At 39.3% G+C, this 27,616-nt stretch overlaps 1 protein-coding gene across 1 annotated transcript; it reads left to right on the top strand.

Moving 5' to 3' along the window:
- Positions 1-875: 875 nt before the first annotated feature.
- LOC114605895 (uncharacterized) lies at positions 876-27,444 on the top strand. The gene is made up of 18 exons (XM_077934819.1): positions 876-2,247; positions 2,333-2,433; positions 2,927-3,492; positions 4,578-4,658; positions 5,324-5,423; positions 7,708-7,938; positions 9,940-10,089; positions 11,084-11,204; positions 12,521-12,652; positions 13,514-13,615; positions 14,776-14,911; positions 16,116-16,332; positions 17,208-17,306; positions 18,563-18,848; positions 19,883-19,999; positions 22,494-22,636; positions 26,607-26,699; positions 27,116-27,444. Exons 1-18 carry the CDS (start codon positions 2,119-2,121, stop codon positions 27,192-27,194), a joined length of 2,883 nt encoding a protein of 960 aa, XP_077790945.1. The 5' UTR covers positions 876-2,118; the 3' UTR covers positions 27,195-27,444.
- Positions 27,445-27,616: the final 172 nt, after the last annotated feature.

The following is a 27,616-nucleotide window of genomic DNA, read 5'->3' as shown; positions in this document are numbered from 1 at the left end:
TCTAAAAGCATTAAAATATATAAAATGTTTATTTTATTTAAACAATCCAAAATCTGCAGAAGGGCAATATCTCCAATTGCATCAGCCAAAATGTCACGAAATACATTTGCTTCCTTGTCCCAAGGTGCAAAGCCCTAGGTGCAACCTGAAACCTGCATAGCACATAGTATGGCTTAGTTCAGTTAAGGCTGCAATCTTATACATCAGGAATGGAGAAGCTTTTTTCAGCCTATGGGCTTCATTCACTCATAGACAGTGCTGGATTTATGTATAAGCTAAACAAGCTATAGCTTAGGGCCCCACTCTTTTGGGGGGCCCCAAAAAATTTACCTGTATGTACATTTCCAAAATATAAGTTCAACAATTACTTTGATAAAATACATATTTTGTTATGTGCAAATGGCTTTAGATATCTATTAGGTCCATAAATTACCATATAGCATATATTCAACACAAAAAACAGCTACAATTTGTTGTTGAGAAAGGACAGTTGGACATATAAAGGGCCCCATTACCTTCAGTAGCTTAGGGCCTCACCAAACCTAAGTCCGGCCCCGCTCATGGACAACATCTTTAACAAACTGAAGTTCCCAGGATTCTTCAGGGGAAGTCATGTGCTTTATATGTGCCTTGGATGTGCTTTAAATGTATGGTGTGGACCTGGCATCTGCCATATTCTCTTACACCCCAACTTAAAGACTGTGACTAAACGCAGACTTTGTGGCTTCAGCATCAAGCCACCTTTCTCTCCCTGCCCCCGCCTTTAACTTAATATCCAGCCTAGAAAAATTCAATAACATAATATCCAGCATGTTCACTACTACAAAATGTCACAAAGGACATATCTATGGAGATTACATTGTTTTTAATTCATCAAAATATCTTTGTATACTTTTTTGTTTTATTTTTGAAGACGTGTTTGTCAGTGAAAGGAGTTGAGTTTGTAACCATTGCAATCCATTTGCATTGCCAAATGATTGGCTAATTATTTAAAGTCGAAAAATTAATTCAACTTTATTGAAATGGCAATATACAGTAATTTTAGTCTCATTCTTAAAACCATTGGCTTGGCTCCAGAACAGTCACATTTAAAGCAAATGATCTGTTCAGTATTAGGTATAATAAAGATTATAGCTTTAAAGCAATGATACAGCTGTAAAAGGTGAACATATATTCCTGACCTACTATGAGACAGATGGCTTGTCAGCCTTAATTCAGAAGTGTATGTATTATAAGTTTATATCAGTCTGTATAATAATATGCCCTTAATATTATTTTAATGTTATAGAATCAAAGCCAAAATTAATTAATGTGAAAATATGTATTAACTAGTCAAGCTGCAAATAAATGCACTGGATACATAAACAAATTTTATTCACAGAAGTTAGGAAACAATTTAATGTTTATTTTGGTTTCAAATGCAGGCAGTCCTTGGCATAACACTAGAAATGACAGTTTTGTCAATTGTATCCTCGGATCATTTTGTATTTCATTTAAACCATTGGATTTGCAATATTAGTTTTGTCTTAATGTCCATATTTGAAGGCTAGTTGTTCTACCACAACTGTTCCTTTCCTCACCTGGTTCAAATATGTTTTAGATCTCACTTCTGCAAGGAGTTGCATAAAATTAGTACCCCATTGCAAAGAAGTCAAACTATTTCCAAACTGTCTGTGTGTGTGTGTGTGTGTGTGTGTGTGTGTGTGTATACACACTATACCATATTACACCAATTAAATGGCTACAGATGTCATTCATTAGCTACAAGTCTCACCCCACTGATAAGAATGCAGAATGCAAAATACTTCTCCCATGAGAGCTCTATGTGCACAGTTGTACACTTGAGAAGGCCTGCTGCGTTTTCAGTTTCTGTTAGATACTACTTTAGGAACACCAAATCTGTCTTGGTTATAGATTCAGGTAGGTAGCCATGTTGATCTGACACAGTCAAAATAAATAAAAAAATTAAAAAATTGTCCAGTAGCAACTTAGAGACAACTAAATTTGTTCTGGGTATAAGCTTTCGTGTTTTTATACCCAGAACAAACTTAGTTGGTCTCTAAGGTGCTACTGGACAATTTATTATTTTGTTTGGTCTTGGTTATATTTCATTTAAAAATGCAACCATTTGTATTCTTGTGTCCCATTTTTCTTGGTATATTCATATTTTATCTCTGTAGGCACAAAATCCTACTGAGAGAAATGGCTGAAACCCTGGAACAAGAACCCATATATTTCTTTGACCAGGTACTTCCCATCTCATATTTGATATGTTATTATTGCTCTCTCCAAATCTATTAAGTGTTTAATAAAATCCTATATTTTATTTTAGCTCAAAACCAAACGAAAGCGAAATATGAAAATAGAACCAGGAGAACACTTTGTTGATATAAATTTAATCAGCACAGATCCAGATCCTCATGAAATTCACAGGTAATAGTGGTGATGTACTTAAATTGGAATAACTGATTGAATGCATTAATGAATTGATATATTATATTAAAATTTAGTATTTTCCCTGTTTTTGTTGGTTGGAAAGTTCAAATGGGAAAACTGTTAAGGGCATATTGCAACTTGAAAATTGTTCTGATTTTAATTTTTTAAAGGATGAATAGGATGTAAAAGCGCACTGTTCCAGCAGGAAGCAAGTATGTCTTCTGTACTTCCTACTTACCTAAGTCCTGCTGTTCTCGTAAGAATTTAAGCCTGAAAATATATATAGCTGTGTCTAAAGATTTCTGTACATAGTTATGTCTTCTTCACACTTATAGAATTTGGTCTATATCTGGGTAGTCCAACATGCAACATTTGACACCCCTCCCCCAGCCCAGTGGCAGACCTACCGTACATTTTTGAGACCCTCTTGGTATGAAAAGTCTGAATTCTGGAATCAAAGGCATAACATACATTTACTGTCCACATGCAGGAACTCTGGAAGCATGGATGAACACAGGGAAAGAAATTATGCTTTTGTGAAAGACAGTTTAGCAAAGAAAGAACCAGTTTCTACTAAAACAGATGATCCTTCTATATCCATAAACATTTGTGAGAATCCTCTGGCTCACCTCTCCCAAATACCTTCATTTCCACCTGCAGAAGAAGACCTACGGTCAACTTCACTGGAAGAACATAAATGCATGGCTGCTACCATATTATGCGAGCTGGAAGAAATGTTGAAGCGTTTTACCAAGTTTAAGTTTATTTTACCACAAGGGGTTTTAAATATATTGAGCTCCAGTTGGAAAGATCTCATTGAAGGTGTCTGGCAAAATAAAAAATATTTGCAGGAATTAGCATACAAAAACTTTAAATCAAGGAGAAGGCAAGCATCACAGGAGTCCAACAGATTGCCACCTGCATTTGAATATACTGACTATGAGACGGCTAAAAATGTGAAAAGGAAAAGCAGGAAAAGTGTTGATTTTCCCATGGGTGCGACAAAAGGAATGGACAATCCTGGAACTCTGTCAAACAGACTCAATGGAAGCAAGAGTAAGGAATTTTACTGGTTTTCCCTTAATACTTAATATTCCAGTATCATATAGCAGAGGGTGGTTCAGCTTGGCCATTATACTACAGGGGGCGACAATATTGCAAGTGTTTGTTTGGTGTGCAACTGCTGACACACGTTTTCAGCCCTGGAAGGAGGTGGGGAGGGCTTACATGCACTCCACCAACATGTGAGATGGCCTGGGGCAACTTTTACATATAAGAATAGGAGCAAACTGATTGGTTTTTATCCTAATACCAAAACTCCGGGTTTACTTTGACTACTTTACTATACATTTAGCACTCAGTAGATAAAGGTCCCCGATTAGCATAAACAGGAGTAGCTCTCATTGAGACTAATTTCAAAGTAAACCTTCAGGCTGCAAGTCTCTAACCTAATAGCATGAATAGGCAACAATGGAGAATATTAAATTCCAAGATATAGTTTGTCTTAATACATGTTTCTATACAGTGCTTTTTGCAGGGTTAAAAATTAGGTGCTGGTGCACATAAATAAAAGTATTGTGGGCAGCAAAAAGAATCATACTCTATACCAGTAAATATGACCACACAAAAAACCAGTTGTCCAGCACTCGTTTAGAATGATATTTATTCTTGACACATCTAGGCTAGAGAGAAAATGCCAGCTCTGAAATTTGCTATCTTCGTCCCAGACCACAATCACAAGTGGAAGTAAGAGATCTCTTGTGATTGAGAAAAGTTGCTGAAGAATACCAGCAAATGGCCTTTGCAGCTGAAGTTAGAGAGGTACAAGCACTTGGGGGGGGGGCTGAAAATAAACTAGGCAATTTTTCAAACCATTTATTACAGAAGCTTCTCTTTCCCATTTCAAGGTGAGTGAAAAAGTAATCATAGTACTCAGCCAGGAGAGGCAATCTGTACCCAGAGCACTTCATTCAATAATGAAAAAATTTAACAGCACATAAGCACTTACTCTGGCCATTACCTAGCTCTTTGCAAGTTTGCAATTATAAAACAACAAACAGTTCTTAATAAAGAACTGTGATTATGTGTGCTTATGCTGCTGAGGACTCATGATCAATACTTTTCTTTTCTCTCCTATTTAGCTGCAGTCTCTCAGCAATATAGCAATGATTCACCTTTTGCAATCAGTTTCTCACTGTCATCAAAACTATGCAAGGAAAGAGGTATTATGTGTGCACTCTCTCTTTCTTCATTCAGGTTAATGTTTAGATTAATGAGCTACAGTTGGAGGGGAGCAAGCTTATTCATTTACTGTATAAGATATCTTATCTGCCCTTCACTATAGGGCCCCAGGGTGGGGTACAACATTATAATGATACAGTTATGAGGGTGGGATGGGGATGACAAAAGTGAAACAGCTTTAAAAAGAGGAAAAAAAATATAGATTAAACAAAAGAGGTGGGTCTCACAACACAAAATATCTTAACTGTCAAAGGGCAGGGGAAAGAGGTCCATCTTTAGTGTACGACAAAGGTGATGCTAGATGCCCTCACAATCTTCCAGGCTGCCATTCCCCTTTCTTCTAGTAGGACTACCAAGAGATGATACTTGAGGAAACTATTTTTATTTTATTTTTTAGGTTAATTGGTTCTGGTGGATGACTGTAATAGGGAATGAAAAAGAAAATATTAAAGATGGCCTTTACTTCTAACAATAACTGATACTTGTGTTTGTGTTAACAAATCAGCTTTCTTAACTTTTAAATGTATTTTTTTGATTAATCAAAAAATGTCCCGATGTCTTGGAATTCAACAGGCACTTAAAATTTATTTATTTATTTGCAGCATTTCAGTTAACTAATTATGAGTTTTTTCATTTCTTCATAAAGGTTGGGTTTTTCAACATTCTGACTGTGACTCTAAAGACCTAGAATGGAAAGCACCGTATGTCTGGGCAGTGGAAAGATTACGAATGGCAAAGATTGAAATGTAATATTAAAATGGGGTTTTCTATTATGGCTTTTAAAATCTATTCTTGTTAAACTGAAAATTCATCTATTTTATTACAGGCTAAAATAACCAGAGATAGTTTAAGATGTGTTAAATTGCTAATACAGATGCTCAGAGAGGTCCATGGGAGAGTATGGAGGGCCTCTGGCGTTTTCTAACTGGAAAAGGGTAGCATGGAGGCACTGGCTGTATGAACCAATGGCCTGAATTGGTGCTTCCAATTGGGACCCATATATGACAGCTGTTGCAGTTTTTCATAATCAAAGCATCTGCTTTTTTAGCCACTGTGACTGCACAAATCACACAGTGTGAAAAGTCCTAATGTGAAAGTGTTGCTTCATGCAGTTGGTGCCTTCATGCAATCATTGTTGGGCCCAAGAGCAATCCTGTATGACCATGTGGAGCAGGACTGGCCATACCATTAGGCAGAGTAGGGCTTTTGCCTCAGGCAGAGGGGGTGTTGGGAATTTGTGTGCCAAGTGGTCTTCCCTATGTTTCCTTCTTCCCTCAGGTATATCACAGTTTTGACATAAGAATCTACTGCCAGTCCAGGCAGGTTTTGGACGTAGACTAGGGGGCAGCATCCCCTGGTCTTTTCCCTCAGAAAGTAAAATGTCTTGGGCTAGCCTTGATGTGGAACATAACACCATGTTGCAAAACCACATTACAGAAACTCATTTCCTTTGGGGGGGAAATTAAATAATTGAACATTGAACATTTGGTATTTGACAGGAGTGGGAAATAAATATACTTTTTTCTTAGGGAGAACAACCTCAGAATCATGATGTCTGGTAATTTTTAAAAACGTCCCCAATGTAGTGCAGACTGAATTAATCCTAGCTAGTATTTTTGAAAAACAATAACTATATCATTTTCAGAAGTCTTTTACTTTTTTGTGCCCTGTGTTTCCCTGTACAGTTCTAAGTGAATAACTCGATTAATCTTGATGAACTGAGATCTTCTGTTAGCTATTACTGTTTTTACACTTGTATGTTTTATATTATTATTGGAAGATTTATTTTCATCTGAGATATAATTATATAGACAAAATCTCTGCAAACCAATCCATCCCAGAGGAGGAGAGTATGTTTTCTTTTTCAGTGTTTATCACCCCTATTGGCACATAGACCTGGCGCTGAAATCCTGATCCTCATTTTGGAAGGTACAGCGCTGACTGCTGCCAGGTTTCTGTGCCAACGCTATTGCACTTGACTTAGTGTTATTGAATGCTTATTCCTAGCCTGGTCAGCAAAAAGGTGTCCTGAGTGCTATCTTGTTGCAGAGTTTAAGGTGTAAGGAATGTTGGCTTCCAGTGAAGGGTTCTCCTTAGATTTCCTCTAATTAATATTTAGAATTACAAGCTTCTGGAATGCTTTCCTGCTTAATTCCAGCCTTCAGTTAAAGGTTTGGATATCTGACTCTCTCAAAGTCAGCAATGTGTAATACATAGACCATGAGAAAATTCATAGTGACCTTGAAATAAAGCTGCTTGAAGGCTCGTAGAGTAAATATGTTGCCTACCAATGGAAAGGACAGTCCAGTCCAGTAGCTCTTCTTTGAATGAAGTACACATAGTAGCTTATGCAAGTGCAAGCCAAAACAATATAACCCTCACTCTCCTTCAGCACCTACAGTGAAGAAAGCTAGCTGCTCTGTTGAATTTTCCCAGTTTTACTGGTTCTGTAGCTCAGTATCTGCTAGGATACTTAAGAGCTGCAGGTGACGTGCAAGTTTCTGTGTAAAAGGGACGTGGGACATGGGACAACTATTGACTCAGAAGTACTTACCACTAAGTCTGGACTGGGGTTGAGCCTTGGCACTGGTTGGTGTTCCTTTATTAATGTGCTTATTCAGAATAACAGGCAAATAATTGGTAAAGATCTTTTGAAAATAAAACCAAAAATGTAAAATGGGGATCAAACGTGGTATAGATTAGGATTTCTGTGTTCGGAATCAGTATTAGGACTCTACCAAGTTGCCTGAGCAGAAGGCAAGTGAGTTTAGACTTGCAACTTACATTTTATATTTAGAAAGAAAAACAGTTTAGAATGTATTTTCAAAGCTCTTACAGGGTTTGGAGTGAATTGAACTGCTTTTTACTCGGATGAATAGAAGACTGGTGCCTGGAATATGCTATACTACATTGCTTATTCAGATCATATAGAAAGCTGAACTTTTTCAGCCTAAATGCTAGCTATGTTGAAGACCTTATTTAAGAGAATTTCTTAGTAAATAATTGATTAAAAAAAAATCTTCCAAACAGAACTGAGCAGCTGTCTAAGCTGAAAGAATCAGGATTTGACAAGCCTATTATTCTTCGTCATTATGGTGATATCAAGAAGGAAACCTTTCCCCAAAACATCAAAGGGCAGCCCAGTAAGAAAGTCTCGTCTGAGAGCCTGTATGAAAAACCACAGTTGCCAGTGATCAAACAAGCTGATCCAGCCTTAAAAAAAATGCACTATGGATTGGTTGATGGCTCATCCTTCATTTAATATCCTTTGAAAGTGTAACATAAAAGAGAATTCCATCTAGCAGGAATGGGAGGAAACATTCCTACAACAAAGAAAAAGCATGGATTTAAAATTACTTAATTCACTTGGCAGGTAGGAAGCAAATTTCTTTAGGATTTCTGAGTAAACGTCTTTAAGGATTGAACTGTAAAAGGTTCTAGATCACTTTACAGGAGCAAGACGTTTGGAAAAATCTGTTTCCAAATAATGGTGTGCGATTTTATGCAGGTTAAGTCTAGAATCAAAAAGTGGGTGTGTGTGTTTTTTTTTGGGGGGGGGGGACTTGCTTTGGAACCTTTTATCCAAACTGAGAAGAAGGAAAGTTGTGAGTCATGACCCAAGCATTTTTGTTCCTACACACTTGAATGTCAAATTTTTAGATTATTACCTGCTGCTGATTTGAGAAAACTCAGAAAGGACCCCTTACTAAACCTCAAACTGTCTAAAGTTTTATATAGAAATAGGTCTTTGCATGTCTATATCTATCTAGCTATCTATCCATACATCTATCTGAGCAGACAAACACCTGCCAACAGTGGTGATGTGGAAAGTCATTCATGATAGCATCCACTTTAGCACAGATAGGTCACTGCTGCTTACCACAGTGGCTGCTTATAGTTTTGAAGTTTTGAGATGGATACTTGGTAAATCCTCTGAATAAGCATTGAGCAAGTTTGAGCTGCAGTCAAATGTACAGTAGACAAGAAATAGAATGAGTAATTGACAGTTGCATCACACAAGCCATTCACGCTTGTACATCCCAATACTGACTCCTCGGTGCAATTTTTAGTTCAGCTCTACATGTATTATGAGTGAGAGAAAGCAGGCACTAATATTAGAGTTGTTTCAGTCATGGCTGCATGTCGTTATTGCAGGCACCTTTTTTAGTAGTTCACTGGGTGTATCTGGTGCTATGCATCATACATACCCATTTCCCCATAGCTGTTTGGCAAGCTTTATTTTAAAATTATTTTTATAGTATTTTAAAGATTCTTCATTATACCATAAATAGTAATGGCTTGAAAGGACAATAAACTGAAGCAGAGTCCTGGCAAGGGAGAAGTGCTTGTGGTTTGGTAGATTCCAGATCTGGGAAACAGAAAGATGGTCTGTTCTGACTGTGGTTGGACTTCCCTAAAAGATCAGGTCCATTGCCTTGGTGGAGGATGGGGGGAGTATGCCTCTATTCCACTTCCATGGAGTATCTTTTTCCAAGCATGCTTGGTTTAGCTTTCCTGGACATGGCTAGCATGGCCATGATTATCCATATTCTTGTAATCTCCTGTTTGGACTATTGTAATTTGCACTTGAAGATGCCTCAGAGATTGCAATTGGTGGGAAATGCAGCAGCCAGAGTTTAGATGGTGCTTTCAGCTTGGAACCTTTTTCACTGGTCCTCAGAGATCTGTATTGGCATTGTTGTTGGTCACTGAGCCCAATTCAATCTCTCTCTCCAGGCAGTTTGATGATCTGCTGCACAGCTAGATTACTCCACGTTAACAGCAATAGTTAGTGCTAAGATGGCACCCGGTACATTTCTGAGCACAATTCAAAGTGTTGGTGCTGACTTTTAGAGCCCTAAACGGCCTCGGCCCAGTATACCTGAAGGAGCATCTCCTCCCTCCAGGTTCAGCTGGACACGGAGATCTTGCTGTGAGCCTCTTCTGGTGGTTCTTTCACTGTGAAAAGTGAAGCTACAGGGAACCCAGTAGAGGACCTTCTCCCATCAGATGTCAAGAAGATATATAACTATACAACTTTTAGAAGACACCTGAAAGCAGCCTGTATAGGGAAGCTTTTTAATGTGTAGTGTTTTATTATTTTTATATATATATTGGAAGTCAGCCAGATGGACGGGGTATAAATTATTATTATTATTATTATTATTATTATTATTATTATTATTATTTTAAAGTGCCTTATAATTAGACACCTGGAAATGCCCTATCCATCTCAGACAAACTCCTTGACTCTTTATTTACCTACCCCTCTGGACATGTTGCAGTCTGTCAGAGTTACTCTGATCTTCCTTGTGGTGGCTTGTACACCAATATATTTAATGACTGTCCCGACCGTGCGTTAGTTGGAACATTTACTCCTTCTGGACATGGCAGCGTTTGCTTCTCTAACAGGTAAGAAGAGATGTTCCAGAGGGCTTCCTAACATCAAATGTTAACCGCAGCAGGCACTGAGAGACAGTCCTTTGGCGGTACCTGCTATACTGGATGTAGGACATAATTAAAAGGCTCCCACATTGTTTCAAGCATGACTCACTCCCTCTAAAAACTAAAAGTGTGCTTCAAAAGCTTCCACTCACCCCACCCAGAACAGCACAGACATCTTAAGGTAGCAGCCAGCGCTGCTGTATCGTATATGGTGCAGTGACAGCCACTGACCCATCAAGTTGGGCCTGGTGACCTGCATTGGTTAGCTCAAAACACTCGACACAACAAGTGAAGGTGCTGTGCTGGTGCAGCACTTCTTATATCCTTTCTTAAGAATCTTGTTTAATTTACACGGTAGTTTAGAGCTCAAGGTAGGCCATGTACCAACTTGCTGTGTGGAATCAGAGCCTTTTAGAGTTCAGGTATCCTTCTCTCGACTTATGGTGAGTTACAAGCATTCTATACACACAATTTTTTTATATCAAATAGAATGGGAAGGGAGAGCAAAGTCTTTCACACCAAGTTTAACACTATCAGCCTAGACTGTGCTGCGTGCCTCTGCTGATTTGTGGATCATAGCCTTAGCAGATGAAAGTGTGGGGTTTTTGCCTTGGATAAAACCACAATGGGATATAATATATATGATATGTCATTGATTACTGTAAAGTATGCCTAGAATAAGAACCAGTGTTAACATGGGGTTATCCAGGCACCTTCATGTTTTGCAGTTAAAAAGTAAGGGCTACGTTACGAAATAATTTGGTGACTCTCTTAAGGCTGGATTGTTCATTCACAGCCACTGTGCACACCTGTGTTGAATGCTATATGAAAATATAGATGAAGCAATAAATATGCAAATTACTATGTTAATTAAAAGCACCAAGATCAAAGTAGACAGCTTGAGTTACTCATTATGTTTTACTAAATGGCACCGTGAAAAACTGGCTTTTGGTTTCTGCAGCAGCAGCATAGCAATGATATTTAATCAGGAAGGAGGCATGGTGACTAATAAAGATGGAGAAATACTACGCCAGTGGAAATGGCCTGGAGAAGGGAAGCTTGATGACCCAGTTATTATGCAGGTAATATATTTTTTTTAAATTCTTTTTTCAAATACAGCTTTCCTTCTGGGGGATGCTGTTATTTACAGTGTTGTAAATTCTTCAGCTAACAGAAGTAGCTAACTACCTAAGCTAGCTCACAGTAAAATTAATGAACGAAGTTTAATGAAGAAAATGATACTTTGAATTAATTTTCTTGTTCCCAAGATGAAGCAGCACAAACACTACAATGAAGATTGAGCCATCATGGTACAAAACAGGATCATATTCATATATCAAATCCATATTTTTATAAATTACATGTGCTTTTGTATGAATGAGTTATTATAATATATTTATGTTTTTAAGTGTGTTGCAAATTGCCTGGAGACATCTGTGTAACAAGTGACTTAAGAAGCCTAATAATAATAATAATAATAATAAATAAGCAGAAGAGAAGTGGGAAACTGCATTACTTTAAAACTGAACTGCTTTGCCCCTGTCCCTTCCTTTCCCCCTAAGGCAACATGCTTAACCCAGCACTTCTTAAACTGTCAAGAGTAGAAAAGTCATGTTTGCACTCGACCTTTCCTTACTATGATGTAAAATTTGAAGTAGAGATTAAATTTCACCCCTTTATCTGGCAACCCAACCCTATCCAATCCTGGCAACTAGCTATGCTCTGTAATTTCCACAACTATCCCGGCAACCTACATCTGGCAAGAAGTACAGAAGCCTAATTATATCTTGCAATTATATGTGCCCGATTATATCTTGCAGACACTAGTTTTTTTAAAGGGGGTGTGGTAGAGAACATGCTCTGCATGTGAAAGGTTCCAAGCAGACTTGGGTGAGAACCCTGTCTGAACTCCTAGAGAGCTACTGCCAATCAGTGTTGACAGTAATGAAGTAGATGGACTAATGGTTTTGATGATGCAGTCGTTGACAGATTCCCATATTCCCACAACAGCATTTCTGGGAAGGCGCCATAGCTTATTTGTAGCACACCTGCTTTGCACGCAGAAGGCCCTAGCTTCAATCCCTGGCACCTTCAGGTGTGCCTGGGAATTCTCCTGTCTGAAACCCCAAAGCCAGTCAAAGCAGAATAGACAATTGTGAGCTAAATGAACCAAACTGCTTTGGGGGAGGAATGGAACATCAGGTGGGAAGGGAGGTGGGATGGAGTATCCTGGAGAGGGGCACAGCACACTGAACCACCATAAACAAGATGGTGTCACCATAAACAAGATCTGTCTCTGGTTAGTGTCAGATTTCCCTTGTGGCTTCCTATCTTCATTTTGGCAAATTCCCTAGCTGAACAATACTGTGAAGTACACATCTCTTATGTCTTACCCTAGGTTAACAAGTGCATCACAGTGAAGGTTGCAGGACGCTTTGCTGTTGGATTGCTTTACAAGTGGCGACATGAAAGCGTGCGTTTGTCTTTGTCACCGGTACGAGGTGTGGCTGGTCCACAGTTAGAAAACCTGGTATGGTGCAATAGCTTATGATGCAAAAAACCCACACAACATGCCAATCAGGCTGGAGCCTGTAGGGAAGTTGCAGGGAGATAATAGCCCTCTGTGGTGGGTTGTGGGAGAATTTGGTTGCGAGAGGATTTGCAAGAAGTAAAATATTTGTTGCACAGTAGTTTCAAAAGGAATAACAGATAGAAGAGGGCCGTTTCCAGCTCTTGCACATACATACTGTTTCCATGCAAATGGACTTTTCCATTCAGTTCAAAATCAGGATCAGCTTGACATTTAAATTCATGGGTATACTATTGGAAGCCCTACACAAATGTTAGAGTCATGGTGGATTGTGTGTATCCAGGCAAGTGCAATAGTGAGACAAATGAATATAGAGAAGACACTACATTATTTTCTCCTACATCAGGGATGGACACTCCCAATTCCCACCAATTCCCAATATAACAAAGACACCACAGTCTCCAGTGACCTACAGTTTAAGGAAACCAACCATGAGTTATGTGCTGACAGCACCCCTGAAATCTCTCACTGCTCGGAGATTGGGGTGCACATAGCAGTATTTTAAGCAGCTACCGCATCACAGCCAGGAGCCAAACAGAAATATGTTGCTCTTTGGTTACAGGTAATCTCATACCAGTCACACAGAATTTAGCTTCTGCTATTTTCTGATGGGGTTATGTGCTTCATGGCTGGTAGCAATTCAACAGCAGATGCAGTTGTCAACAAAAGGTTTGCCTGCTTCGTTACTTGACCTGTAGCTATGGGAAATTGTAGGACTCCTGCAAGAAAAATGGGTAGAAACTCAATGGACTGCATATGATTAAAGCAAATTCTGTTGTTTGTTCTCTCTTGGTTTTCTAGAGCAAGATATTCACAGAAGTTAATCTACCATCCACATCAGTAAAAGGATTTTCTAAAACACATGGCAAAAGGGAAGACGCAAAAAAATCTATTAAAAAAGAAGTAAGCACCTGTCAGAAACTCAATATTAAAATAAGTAAATGTAATTTTATTTTCACACTGCTACAGCTTACTTTTTTCTAACATTTCCTCTTTCTTTGCCCATCCACTAGGATACTGTAACAGCAGCGTATTTTGCTACAATTTATTTTCGTTATGCTGATTTAACACCATAAAACTTGTGTGCAAAACGCCCCTTCAGCTAATGAAACTTTGATTCCTTATTTCACAATAACGTAGGAACATGTTTTGACAAACCCAATAGAAATGAAAGGCAGATGTACAATATTTGCAGCTGTTCACTGGAAGCTTGGGTGCCACAAAAAGATTCCACATATCTGCAAATGCAGAAAGGAAGACTGAATAAATATAAATAAGAGGGCGGGGAGATAACCGAGGATGGAAAGAAGGGGAAAGGGCAGAAGCAAAGGGGACCACAAGACAGAAGAAGCAGGGGCCAAGGCAAAGGAAATAAGAGTTGAAGCCGGCCAAAATAGTTGCCTACTGGTCTACTGGTCATGTCTATGGCTTTGTACATATTCCTCCCATTTGATGGCTTGTACTTTGATGAACTGAAAGGAGAAGGGAAGGATGAAGCAAGCAGATTAGGAGATAACGTATGGGGAAAGCAGAAGCTGAGTTGGGATCAAGTGGAGGCAATAGAATAGAACAGACATATAGGCCAAGAGAGCAGAAAGTGGAACAAAGCAGCTGAGAATAAGGAAGAGAATACCTGCCACAGAAAGGATCACACAGGATTGCCTTTTTGTTATGTATTATTTATGTGACATCGTATTTATACCCTGCCTTTCCTCCATGGAGATAAAGGCGGTGTACATAATTCTCCCCCTCACCATATTATCCTTGCAATGCCTCTGTAAGGTAGGTTAGGATGAGAGACAGTGACTCCCAGCAAGCTTCATGGCTAAGTAGAGATTGGAAGCCTGGCCTCCCAGGTCTGACACTCTAACCACTATGGCACACTGTTCAGTTTGAGGTGCCAGGTTCAGACTGCTTTGCTGCAACCTTTATTTAGTTTTATCTTCTGGGAATGTTTGTACCAGCCATTCTATTTTTATCTGGTCCCTTATTACTTTTACTGTTTTTTCTTTGTTGTGCTACTCATAATTTGATCTGATTGCTGATAAAAAAAATTACCACAGGAGAGAATACCTAGAATTTCAGAAGGGGATCTAAGCCATGTCAAAGACTACAACCCTACCAGAGAATTAAAAGCGCTGAGATGTAAAATCAAGAATGTCCTAGAAGACTGGATGGAATATTACCGGATAGCCTTAGGTCAGTCTCTAATTTAGTAGCATAAGTATTGGAGGAGGATGCTAACACTTCTAAATTCAGAGGACTGAAATAAGTAATGACATGGTTTATATTTTTGGTGTCGGATATTTAAATATATTTTAAAATTATAATCAGTATGTATAGACTAAACATTACAGTTCATCTGCATTTGTATCTGTTAATGTGATATTAACCTAACAGCTGCATCTGCTTTGCAAAAAGGGAGTATGAAATCACTTAATGAAATTATATATTGCTTTATCTTTTTTTACATTTTTTATTTGAAAGGTACACTTTCCTATAAAAATTGATTCCACATTTCATTAGTTTGTTCGCAGGGTATGCTTTGAGATCGGACTTTTGGTACTAATTATTTTCATTTATGTATGCATGAAAATACATCACTTAAAGTCATGTGTGATTGATAAAAAAAAACCCCACATGATATATGTATACATTTGTGAACTAAGCCAGTATTCTGTGTGTGATTTCATTTCCCTTAGTTCCAGAGCCTATTGCATGACAGGAGAAACAGGAATATTTCCTGATCCTGCATCTCCAGGGCACTCACCATATACAGTACAGCAGAAGAATACTTTGTGTTCTTAGCTTGGGTTTGAGCTGATCATTGGTCATGCTGCCTAGGGCTAATGGGAATTGGATCCAACAACATCTGGAAGGCGAAAAGTTCACCATCACTAGACTGGAAGATAAGAACTGGTACAATTTCTCTACACCAAAGAGGTGAAGCGCTGGTGGAAGCTTGAGCCTAGGGGAAGCATAGAAGCAGAGTGCAATGTGGTCTATGAACATTATCTTCCCTTTGGCCAATGTTTTATTGGAAGCAAACATCTTGCTTGATCCAAATGTGATGTTAATCTTCCTATCTATTTTCAAAGTGCTTCCTCTTCGCAGTACAGAAACACTAAGCGTTATAAATAATATAAATTAACATTTGGTTGCAATTATTTCTTAAGTGTATAAAAAGGTATTTTATACTCTTAACTTCTTAAAGCAGTATTTCCTGGAAGTTGTATTGAATGGGAAGGACTCCACTTGAAGGGGACATTTTGCTTTGCACTTTCAGTTCTTGTGATGTGCAGTTGTCAACCAAATTCCACATGCATCTAAGTCAGCTGTCTTATATGTGAGCTTAAGGCCTTTTTAAAGTTTGTTGCCTTGGTGGTGTATTGTTGCATTTCAGAAATCAGCTCACCACACACACACAGAACCTCAGCCTTCCCTCGGATTGCTGGCAGACGGTGCAAAACACAACATGTGGATGATTTCCCTGGCTTTCATACAGCACAGGGAAAAGAGAATGACAGGGAGACAGAGACCCTTACACCAGGCAACCATCCTCCTTTCCAGTCTGTTCCGTCTTGCGGCCCCACTCAAGGTGTGTCACCTGGTTCTTACAGGTAAAAGCACAAGAAGTCAAATGCCTACAAACTCCCTTTGCAATGGAGAGTAAATACTTCACCATTCTGTGAATGTATGGAGGAATTTGATGTAGCACTATGACGACCCTTCCTTCAGTGCAAGCATTTCAGTTTGCCAGATGGAACATTTCCCCCCTCTCCTCTGCCTGCAAGCTGTTCTGGGAGTTCTCCTGACACCCACCCACCCAAGCCAACTTGGCAGGGTGCATGCAGGGACCAAGGAAAAGCCTCATTGTGGATAAATTTCCCAATTTGCTCAGAATATTACCTTTATTTTATTAAAGTTAATTTTAAAACTTTGTGCTGGGTAAATGAAAATAAATTGAGAAAATATTCCAAAGGGACAGATGTAAAATGTTGCAATACTGTATTAATTCTTTTTTGTAGCAATGAGTTTGGTTTCCAAATCCTCTTAATTAAGATAGGTGCAAGCTAAATATTGGGTCATGAATCAACCACAGCACACATAAGCTCAACTGATAAATCACCAGAGAGGAGTGGGAACAACTTCCTTTATACTGGGATCTTATACTGCTCTGATTAAGTGCTTTAGGAATTCTTACGTGCTGAATATGCAGCGTGAACCTACTAAAACGATACTGCAGAGGTGCAGAATCAGTTGCACCCTGTACGCTGAATTTCAGCTTCCATCATCTTTGAATATTGACCATGTTGGCTGGGGATGATGGGACTTGGAATCCAACAACTTCTGGAGGGACAGAGGTTCCCCACATATGCTGCATTGTATGAAACAGCCATTAGAAATGGGTCTACATTGCATATCAGTGTAAATATCAGCATAGATACCTTGGAATTGCAGAAAAACTGTTAAGTGTGTTTATTTTCTCTTGCAGAGACCCTCATTTATTGAGCAGCATTTTCAGAACAAATAAACCACCCATGGCTCACCTTAATATAAACGATGACACACTCCAAACCTCTCACAAAGCAAAGTAAGTAAAACTAAATACCATTTACTATGTTCTTCGAAGACTTACTAAGATTCTTTAAATGCCATTTATATTATTTGGAGCATATGTTTTAAGAATGACACAAAGGCATATTCAGGTGATTTTACAGTATTTTTGCTTTGTATATGATATATTTATTATTCTATTTATTATGTTTATATCTTCCACTTTTCCTGCAAGGAGTAAAGGGGAGTATACATGGTTCTGTACCCTCCAACAATAATTCATCTTTGTAAAATTGACTAGAATTGAGCTGCTCACAATCCAGTGGCCTTAATTTTACTACGTTTACGGTACTTGGATTGGATTTCTGAAGTTGCAATCTGCAACTAGGAATGTAAAGAAAGCAGTCCTTTTCCTCTGCAGCAAGCAACCAACATTTCCTTACATTTGTAATGTTATCACTGTAACAATGCTAGGTTCAGTTCTGGTAGCCTTGGAACCAAGTTGTTCTTGTTTTTCCACAGAAATAAGCATTTGTGTCTTACACACTTCAGGACCTTACCACTATTTATTCTGCGTCTTGCCCGAATTTTGTTTGAAGTTGTCTTCAGAACTTGTTCAGCCAGTTTATCCACACAAAGAGCATCTGCTAGAGTTTTCATTATACTAGTTTGGCTAGTTCTTCTGCTCTGGAGGATCAGAAAGAGCATCAAAGTGCTGTGGACATAGTAAACCTTTAGAAAACCATGGATTTCAGCTAAAGTCAGGACTCTGGGTTTATTTGTATAATAATGCAAGGAGAAAAGAAGTGTGGGCAGGGTGATTGAGCGGGTGGTCGCTGAACAACTCCAGGCACGCTTGGAGGATGCGGACCATTTAGGTCCCTTCCAGTCGTGATTTAGGCTTCATTGTGGGACTGAAACTGCCTTGGTTGCACTGGTCGATGATCTCTGGTGGGCCACGGACTGAGGTGAAGAACAAAATATTGTAAGCCCCTTTGCAATGTTAATTAAATGAATAAACAGAAGAGCTACGGTTCGTGACAAAATGTTGGATAGCCCTCAAGGAAATAGCTGATCCCAAAAGGCACATTAAGAAGTTGTAGACAAAAAGCATCATGATGATAAAAACAATTTCAGACAGAGATATGATTTTGCAGCAGCCTTTTGAATTACCTGGGAAACAGAGAGACTTTGTTAGGTAGATCAAGTAAGTGTAAGCTGGTTAAAGTTTTGTTACTTCAGTTCGTTCACACTCCAACTTACGCTCCTTTTACCACTGCTTTCTCATGACAGTGAAAAGGCATCCGCTGCATCACACAGTGCCTGCCCTGTAGTCCTTCGAAGAACGATGCTGGGAGATGAAATGAGGATATGCAGATGCAGCAACCATCAGATTCCATATGTTACAGACCTGGAATATGATCACATTATTAACAACCAGATGTCTTCCTCAGAGCAGATCACTGTGGTCTGTGTGACTACTTCATTGAGAGAGGCAGATTACGACCCCAGAACAGATAAGCACCTAGAACAGCTCTATGAGAGAAAGAACAAGAACAGGAGTATGCCATGTACACAGGTAGGGCTCTCGGGTGTTGTCTCAATCGCATCAGTGACCTGGTTCACCTGTTAACACTCAGCCAAGCTATGGCTAAGCATGAACACACAAAAATTGCAGGTGCCTCATTGTCCTGCTGGCATGCTAGCCAGAGCTAAACCGTGGGTGGCTTAGTGTTACATCCAAACCTAGGTTTATGGTTTGTCTTGCTCCAAACAAATCATGAGCTGTAACCAACGTTTGTTCTTGGTTTGTTCCCCAGGCAAACCATGAGCCCAAGTTTGGATGTAAAGCTAAGTGAAACCATGGTTTAGATCCCGGTAGCATGGCATTAGCAGGAAATGGGGAGGCATATTTTCCTGTGAGTACCCACATGCTTGCTTGTTCACACTTAGCCATGGTATAACTTAGTGTTGCATTTGAACTGGGCCGATGACTGGTGTAAAAGCAAGAAGATTTTGAATAACATCTTGGTGTGAAAAAATTGCTTCATTTTATTGACTTCTTACAAGTACAGAGAAATTGGGTTGTTGACATAGGAGTTTAATGCCACAAAACGTCCTTTTATATCGTTTGTGGATTGGGGTATAAGTCTAGGGTTGTCATATGACCTCTTTTTCCAGAACACGTCCTCTTTTTCATGGGTATGTAAAATGAGTCGTTATAGCGATCCATGGTTAAAAGTAGAAGTTGGCAAATGTGTCCTCTTTTTTGCTCTTCAAAATATGACAGCCCTAAGATGGGTGAGCTTTTTCAGAACATGAATGCTATTGCTGTTTCCCTATACACACTAGATCTAAATTAACAGTAGTGCCCCCCCTTTTTTGGTAAGGTGGGAGTACATCAGAGGGACATTCTGACAATTAGGCATGTCCATCACTAAGTTAAATGTATTTGGGCCATTTGCCAATGTGAGCAGTAAATAGCTGAATAATTCAATTCCTTTAATGCTGACTTGTTCAATGGGAACATTGTGCTCTGACATCTGGTAGAATAAGATTTATTATTGCTATTGTTGACCTGTTCTTATAATGATGCTGTCTTTGTTTCTGTAGGGTCGTCTGGACTCTTTTCGCCTGCTCAAATACGATCTTGGGTCTGCAGATGAGTTTACAGGCCACTGTGGATCACTACTGGTCAAAAGGCATAATATTGCTCCTGGCATGTTTTTGGTAGGTTATAACCTTCCTGTCGCACATCCAGGTCATTTCAACTCATACCGAGAAAATGGCTTCCAGATCCTATGGCTGGAGTCTACTTCTTGTGTTCTTCGTTCAAGAAAAGTCCATTCCCCATTTCATAGCAAATGGCGATGCAGCACAAAGACAATGCTGACATCTTCCTCTTGTCCATTGGGATCAGTGCCATCACAATAATTGGAACATAAGGATGATTGGTTTCGTTCTGCAGAATAGTGAAAGATATGGCACTGACTGGAAAAAGACATAAAATTCCAGTTTCTCCCTCAAAGGGGTCTAGTAAGAACAACTGCTCAAGTTTCTGATCTGAGAACTAAGGGAAATGTCTCTTTTCTCTCACTGTTTTAGATAGATGGGTAAAGGGAGAGATGGAAGCACTATAGTGAATCGGCCTATAATTTGTTCTCAGCAAATGATATGAACTCTAGAAAGGTGACTCCTCTGCCTTATTTTCTGAATATGGAGCCTAACAGAAGCAAGAACGAAATAGCTAGCATGATCCCTTCCCAATGCAAGGGGCATGTTTGAAATACTCTGTTACAATGAATGCAGGACAAATACTTTCCAGGACTGAGAGTAAGGTTTATTCTTACTGGGGCAACTGGACCTCTTCTCCATGACACTCCCTGGCTACTAATGAGCACTTATTCCATTGGGTATTGTATGCCTGTATCCAATAAGGAGTGTATACCTGCTCTTCCAGAAGCAAATAAATAAATGAGTGCATTGGACTCACCTGAAGGGTATTTTTACATGCTAGCATCTTTGATTCCTGTCCCAGAAGCAAGCAAGCAAAATATCTCTTTGTAGTCACCTCTAAGCAACTGCAATGTCTATGTTTGTCCAGCAGAGGGCCCCTGTCCACCTACATCTAGATTTACTAATCTATAAAACGAGATTTCCCTTCCATTTTAATCTGTTGCAGCTACTTCCTATTTGCAAATTACTTCAATTTCTGAACCACTACAGTTGACTCCTCCTCAATTTCAACCCAGTGAGGAAGAAGGTCTCATAAAATATATGGGTTTCCAAGGTTATCATGAATGTTTGTGCAAACTGGGGAGCACGAGTTAAAAAAAAGAAAAAAATACGTTAAAACAATTGTCACAAGCTGCAGAGCCGAAGCTAAATTTATAGAATCCTAGCCTATCTGCTGGAGCTTGTTCCCAAGTAAGCATGCAAATAATTTTGTATAATGAATATAGCTTAGTCTTTACAAACTGACAAATACCAAGGTTAGCAAGTGTTATATTTTATAATAATCTTCGATGGTTTACAAGCCACTGTAATGTGTCATGAAAGAGCAGAAATATAGTATTATCTGTCTTCTGGTTTGTGCACAGTCTCTTCAAGTTTGGCTTACCTGAATCAATTACCTTAACTGACGAAAGGCCTATAAGAATGACCTTTTGCACTTGATTGCTTTTTCCCAATCAACTGTCAAAGTAGGCCAATTGTTTCCCTTGGTGTTAGTTGAGAATATAGGAAGCTGCCTTTACAGAGTCAGACCACTGATGCGCCTGGCTCAGTATTCTGGCAGCAGCTCTCCAGGCTTCCAGACAGGGGTCTGTCCCAACCCAACTGAAGATACCAGGGACTGGCCCTTGGGCTTTTTGCCTGCAAAATATGCACTCTGCCATTGAGCTATGACCATTCTACTAGAATGCTTGGCTGCCTCTTTTTATGCAGATAAGGAAACATTCTCCCCAAACTGTGCTACGTTAGGATAAAAGAAATCCTTGAAACTATCCCATAGAAGTGATCAACCCAAACATTCAAGGTACCTGTTTCAGTTTCCTCAGCTTTTACATTTTGATTAAAACACTCTCTAGAGGGCAACATCAAAAGCTTTCAGGACTCCTTTGTTTGAGAGGGTGTCCATAAATGCAGACAATCCTGTGCATATCTACTCAGAAGCAAGCCCCATCACCTGTACACTGACAAATGGGTTACAGACCTGAAGCAGAAGGTGTCTCTTTCTGCAAGCTGGCTGAGAAACTTGCCTAGCCTGGAGCATGAAACCTACAATTGGCTAAAAACAGCAAATCTTAATGAGCTGGATTACTGGCCTGCCACTAAACAAAATGAACTACCCCAGGAGCAAGATGGCAAACGCCTAGCTGAAAACAGTTGATCTAAAAAGGTTAATGATGTCTTGCAGGTGACAAGCTAAACATTAGTTCATACTACAATACAGAAGAATGCCAGTGATGGAGGCACCCTAGCCAAGGTTTAGAAGGTGCTGGGTCTCTCCAGTGCTGGGGAAAACTGTGATATTGTACTTAGTTCTGGGCAGTCAGTTCAGCAGGTGAGCAGGATGACTCATGATGGTGTGATATGGCCTGCTAATGAATTAAAAATTGGTAATGCGGCTCCAGACAAAACTGTGTCCCATTCTCCTGTATGTCTCCTCAAAGGCAGCTTTTGCATTCTACTCACAGGCTGATGTTTTATGTATTTTTGACAGATGTACATTCGAGGAAAGCTGCTCTTTGCCAACTACATTTTCAATGGATACAGCAAATCGGTGAAAGATCTTCAAAAGCAGATTGCCCTGACAAGGAACAATTACAACAGGGGCTACTACTTACCCCCTGATTATAGACTGAGGTATTTTACTCTGTGTAGACATACCTGTGATACATAGCTTTAAATGTGGTTTGTTGAAGCCCATCATAATAATTTGGTAGATCATATTATGACATTTTCACAGAGCGGTGGAAGTTTGAAGTTGTTTCGGTTTCTTTCTGGTGTTAGGATTCAAAGTTTTAATTAATAAGTTAAAAATCCACAGTAGTTGTTTAATTGGTGTGTGTGTGTGGAGCTAAAATACAGCACACCAATTAAAATTTAAGGGCACACGGTTTTAAAGGCTACTTTAGTTTTAATGTGCTATGTAATATTCTTGAGATCTTCCATGTGCTGTCAGGTGAGATGCTCCTAGTCAAGTAAGCTAATCCCCAAAATCATTGCCAAACAAATGGGTAAAACTTAGCCCTGCGTCTTAGCCCTGTATTTATTCAACTTTTTCTTATACGACCTTGCACCCTGCTTACACGGTGTGGATGGCCATTGCCTGAAGCTCAGCTCCATCCATGTTCCCATCTAACCTTGTCTATGGGGCTAAACCAGCAAATTATCTGAAGAATTGTTGTGACAAAGCAACACAGCAGAGAGAGTGGGTGAGGAGGGCAGTATAGCTTTTAATGAGAGAAAGGAGAAATTCAGGAAGTTATATAAAAGTACAGTTTATATAAGTCAAACATCAGAAGAATTAATAGAGAAGTTCAGAAACAGGAAATAATGTTTTGTTACATAAAGTACTTATTCAAAAGTTACAATCTCCTATGTACATTCTTGTTAGTTTAGGAAACAGGTATGATTCCTTACACAGGAAAGAATGACAATCCAGCTGGTAGTGTTGCTCTTTCTCATGAAATACTTACATTTGTCTGTATACACTTTGATAGAGTGTCAAACAAATATTCAAAACAAAGGCAGCAGAAATCTGGAAAGGGCTTCTTTAGCAAACAAGCTTATCAGCATCAAATTAAGCTAATATAAATGATTAGAAGAACTTAAAAAACAGACCTTTAGTTCTAGGAAACTTATATCACATAACTAAGCAATTGTCAATCTCAGCACAATATAAATTCACTTCCTGAAAACAGTTTGCCTCAGTTGCAGCATCTCTTTTCTGCTTTCTGGCTGAAAAACCAAGTTCCCTCTCTGTCTAAATGAATTCCATTCCAAAGCAGCAGCAGTAAGGTAGAGATGGGACATCACCTCATATATTGATGAGAAATCTTTCAGCTGAATGTACAAGCTTAACCTTAAGGTAAAGTCGCAGAGGGAATTGACTTTCCCACTGTGATCACAGGCTGCCACAGTGGCAAGGACAGAGGCTGAGGCTACGTACAGACAATTTTTCAGAAACTTGATGGCATTTTAAAGCCGCCATTAATCTGCAGAAGTGTACATAGCCTGCAATACAGAGCTTAGGAGAAAAGCTACCAACTTGGCCTCTCCTCTGCACTAACCTGTGGGCCTCCAAATGTTGTTGGACTACAACTCCCATTCTCGCCAATGGTCAGCAATATCTGAGGCCACACTTCAACTATCCCTGTTTTAAAGGCATGCAAAGGGTGACTGGGATTTATCCAGAATGAAGCCCTCCTTTTTGTGTCCAGTATTCTCTTCCAGCCTCCTCAAGTACTGCCTGCTTCCCTCTACTGATTAATCTCATATGGTCTCTGGCTAGCAACTTTTTCATTTGGTGTGACAAGAAGCTCTCTCTGCAGAGGTTGTGTTGGACTGCTGCAGAGTCATTAAGATCTTATTCGAATCATTAAGAGTTTCCCACAGAGCTACTGCATGAGGAAAAATAATACATACTGTGCCTTACTTCAGTCAGCAGGTATAAAGACAGGACCGACCCACATTCATTAGTGAAGTGCCTGAACAGTGAGCCAGCACTGTGCATTGCATAACTAGCTGTTGCCAATATCATTTAGCAAGAAATTCATCTTCAGTAGAAAGTCAAGTTATAAACAACCATTTATATAAATAGACAAAAACTGCAGTGCTGATGAAGCAGATATTTGCCCCTCTCACCTTCTATTTTACTGCAAACTGGAGAACTATGTATTTGCACGATGAAGAGTAGGGTTTTTTTAAAACACAGACAATGAGTTTTGGATTTTAGAGAAGAAGGAACAAATCTAAGTATGAACCATGATATGTCAAGTAATGGTTGATTAAGAGGAGTAAAAGACACCAAAGATATGGAACAACATTCAAGAGAAAGTGAAAACCTTTGGATTGCTTATCTTAAAATACCCTTTCTGGGCTTCACAGCCACACTGAATATTGCAAATGATTCAGTGAAAGTGTGAATTTAATTCAACTAATTTGGTATCAGAAACAAAGGGCGAGATTCACCTACCACATCTTTTCCCCCTGCACCCCCCCCCCCAATAACTGGCTCTGGGGTGAGGTGGGAGTACCCTCAAAACAGCACATGGGGGGGAGGAGCTATTGTTTCATCTGGAAAACTGCAATGCTTACACAGATGTAATATTTGTAATAGGATGCTTAATTTCACTCAATGTTCTAATACTTATTTTGGTTATAGTAAACTTTAAAGCAAAACGTAAGCACTTATAAAGTGGTTTGCACTAGTTTAAAAGTAAAACAGAATGTCAGCTCCACATGTGGTTTACCCCCCATCCCAGCTCCAATCTATAATTCAAGTATAATCATATGTCAGGAGCCAGAGTCAGGCAATAAAAACAACAATGTTAGTGAAGTTAACTCTTTATTCAAAGAAACCAAAACAGCACCTCTTCCCAGTAGGTCTTGCCCCCACTGAGGCAGTTGCAAGGACTGAAGGTCCCTGCCTTCCCACCGCTCTCTAAAGCTCCTCCTCTCCAGGATCTTTCCCAAACAGTTACAAACTGCGTCTGCATACATCTCTGCTCTGCTCTTTTCATTTCTCTGAGTTTTCTAGGAGACCGGGGGGGAGGGGGGAGGAGCTGGTCACAGCAGGATGGGGAGACCTAGGTTCTTCAGCAGCCTGTCTCAACTCTGCCTCTTGGCCAACCTCCTCTCCAGCCTCAGAGTCTGAACTGCTCTCTGCCAAAGCCTCTTCCTGCTCACCCTGTTGTTACCTCTTCTGCTTCTGACACCTCCTCTTCCCAGTCTGCTCCCTGTTACCACTCATTGTCATCCCACCACCAGTCCCCTGGCTCTGAGTCTTCTTCCCCTGGGGGTTCCCTTGGGAATTACCTAGCTGGTGCCTCCCACCACTCCTCTGCATCCAGCCAGACCGTGACATCACACAAGCCTCCTCTTCAGTGAGATAACTAAGTGCTCAAAGCACTTCACTTACATTAAGTATTTTGAACACCTTTTTTATTTCCATTAATTCAAAGTATGTCTGTCGGTGGACAAGACTAAAATATGAGAGAAGCTAAAATGATCAGCAAAATAAATTAATGCCCAGGGCCAAAAAGCAAACCTACACCACACAGTCATTGAATTAAGGACTGCTGTTAAAAGGGAAACCAGAAAGTACTAGGAAGACCTTAGTGAACTGAGCAACATGCACATACGGGATTGCACTGTTAACTCAGAAATACGTCCTACACTCTGGGGGTGACACCTAGGTAAGAGCATGTAAGATTTCAGTGTGAAGGATCTAAAATGTATGCTTAAAAAACCTTGAAAGAATAGCACTTAGATTTTCTGAACTTACAATTGTGAGAGTCCTTAACGAGAACAGAGAGGGAGACATGTTACCTGTTAGGAATCCAAATTAAAAATAGGTGATCTGATGTACTCACCTATGGGTTTAACTTATACAACTAGGTTTTTTTATTATATGACTAGGTTTTAAGTGAAGAATGAATAAGCAATGGAAACTTTGGACTAAGCTTGTGATTAAGTCTAGGGGGAAAAAGTAAAGTCCACTGTGTTCTGATAACCTAAAATTATAAAATACATAGTAATCAAAGTATACTGAAGTGTACCCTGATTTCTCTTATAACTCCAATACTTTAATTTGCTTTTTGTATTCCAGTTCTCTTGAAAACAGCCTTCAGAGTTACCCTGAACATACTCAAGCAAGGATTTCACACAATATTTCTAGTTGTATTTGCTATGCCACTGACAGGTATGGAAAAATAATTATTTTGTCTTAAATTCCACATGCTCTGAGCAGAAAATTATCAGTTTCAGTTCATGTCCACCATGAGCACCTTGGGGTTTGGATGTTTTGTCTTTTTGAGATAACACAAATCACAGGAATTATGGAAGAGTCCAAGCTAATGATTTGTAAAGGAATGTCTTACATGAGAATCTTAAATAATGGCCAATATCTTTTTTTAAGGCTGTTGCTTTGCGCCCACTAGAAAGAAAATCTCAAGCCAAGGATAGAGTTCCTAGTGTTTGGGGCCTTCAGGGCCATTTCTTTAATTCCAGTGTGCATACACATGCCCATCTGGGTCACAGACTGTGTTTGAACTCTTATATAGATTGTTGTTGAATATTTACAAATTTTGCTTGATACTTTATTTTGAAATATACCAGGAGAGCAAGTCCCCATGATTGTGTGCTATTCAGCTTATACAAAGGAGCCACCTGCACTCAGGAACAACTCAACGGATGAAGCCAGATCCAAACTCAAATTATTATTTACCCCTGCAAACTCACCATGAGCTGCAGAAGATCATTGTACAGGAGAAGAAGAAAAAGCCAAAGTATGGACATGAAGTAGGAGAAGAAGAACCTTGGAAAAAGATATGTGAGATGGATGGGTTTTTTTGCTTTTTTTCTTAAAGTCTGAAATGAAAAATGGGACTTTTGGGAGGAAACTGAATATATTTCTGTCTTTTGGGGTGATGAGTGAATTTTTTTAAAAAAAAATAATTATGATGAGTGAATTTTTTTTAAAAAAATAATTACATTAAAATGTTATAGTAATTTCAGGCTTCTGTAACTTTTCTAGTCCCCAGACTAGAAATCATATTTGTGGTAACAGAATTGTTACATTTATTTGACTCCACTACTGAACAAAGCAATGCACTTTGG

The sequence above is a fragment of the Podarcis muralis genome, chromosome 10, assembly GCF_964188315.1.
Source record: "Podarcis muralis chromosome 10, rPodMur119.hap1.1, whole genome shotgun sequence".
In the NCBI taxonomy this organism is placed as follows: Eukaryota; Metazoa; Chordata; class Lepidosauria; order Squamata; family Lacertidae; genus Podarcis; species Podarcis muralis.
This window is presented reverse-complemented; position numbering and strand designations above follow the sequence as displayed.

Excerpts from the sequence above, each read along its gene's own strand:
- LOC114605895 (XM_077934819.1), top strand. The coding sequence starts at position 2,119 with ATGCAACCATTTGTATTCTTGTGTCCCATTTTTCTTGGTATATTCATA. Across the intron at positions 11,205-12,520 it reads ATGACCCAGTTATTATGCAG|GTTAACAAGTGCATCACAGT; the intron begins GTAATATATTTT and ends GTCTTACCCTAG. Across the intron at positions 14,912-16,115 it reads ATATTACCGGATAGCCTTAG|AAATCAGCTCACCACACACA; the intron begins GTCAGTCTCTAA and ends GTTGCATTTCAG.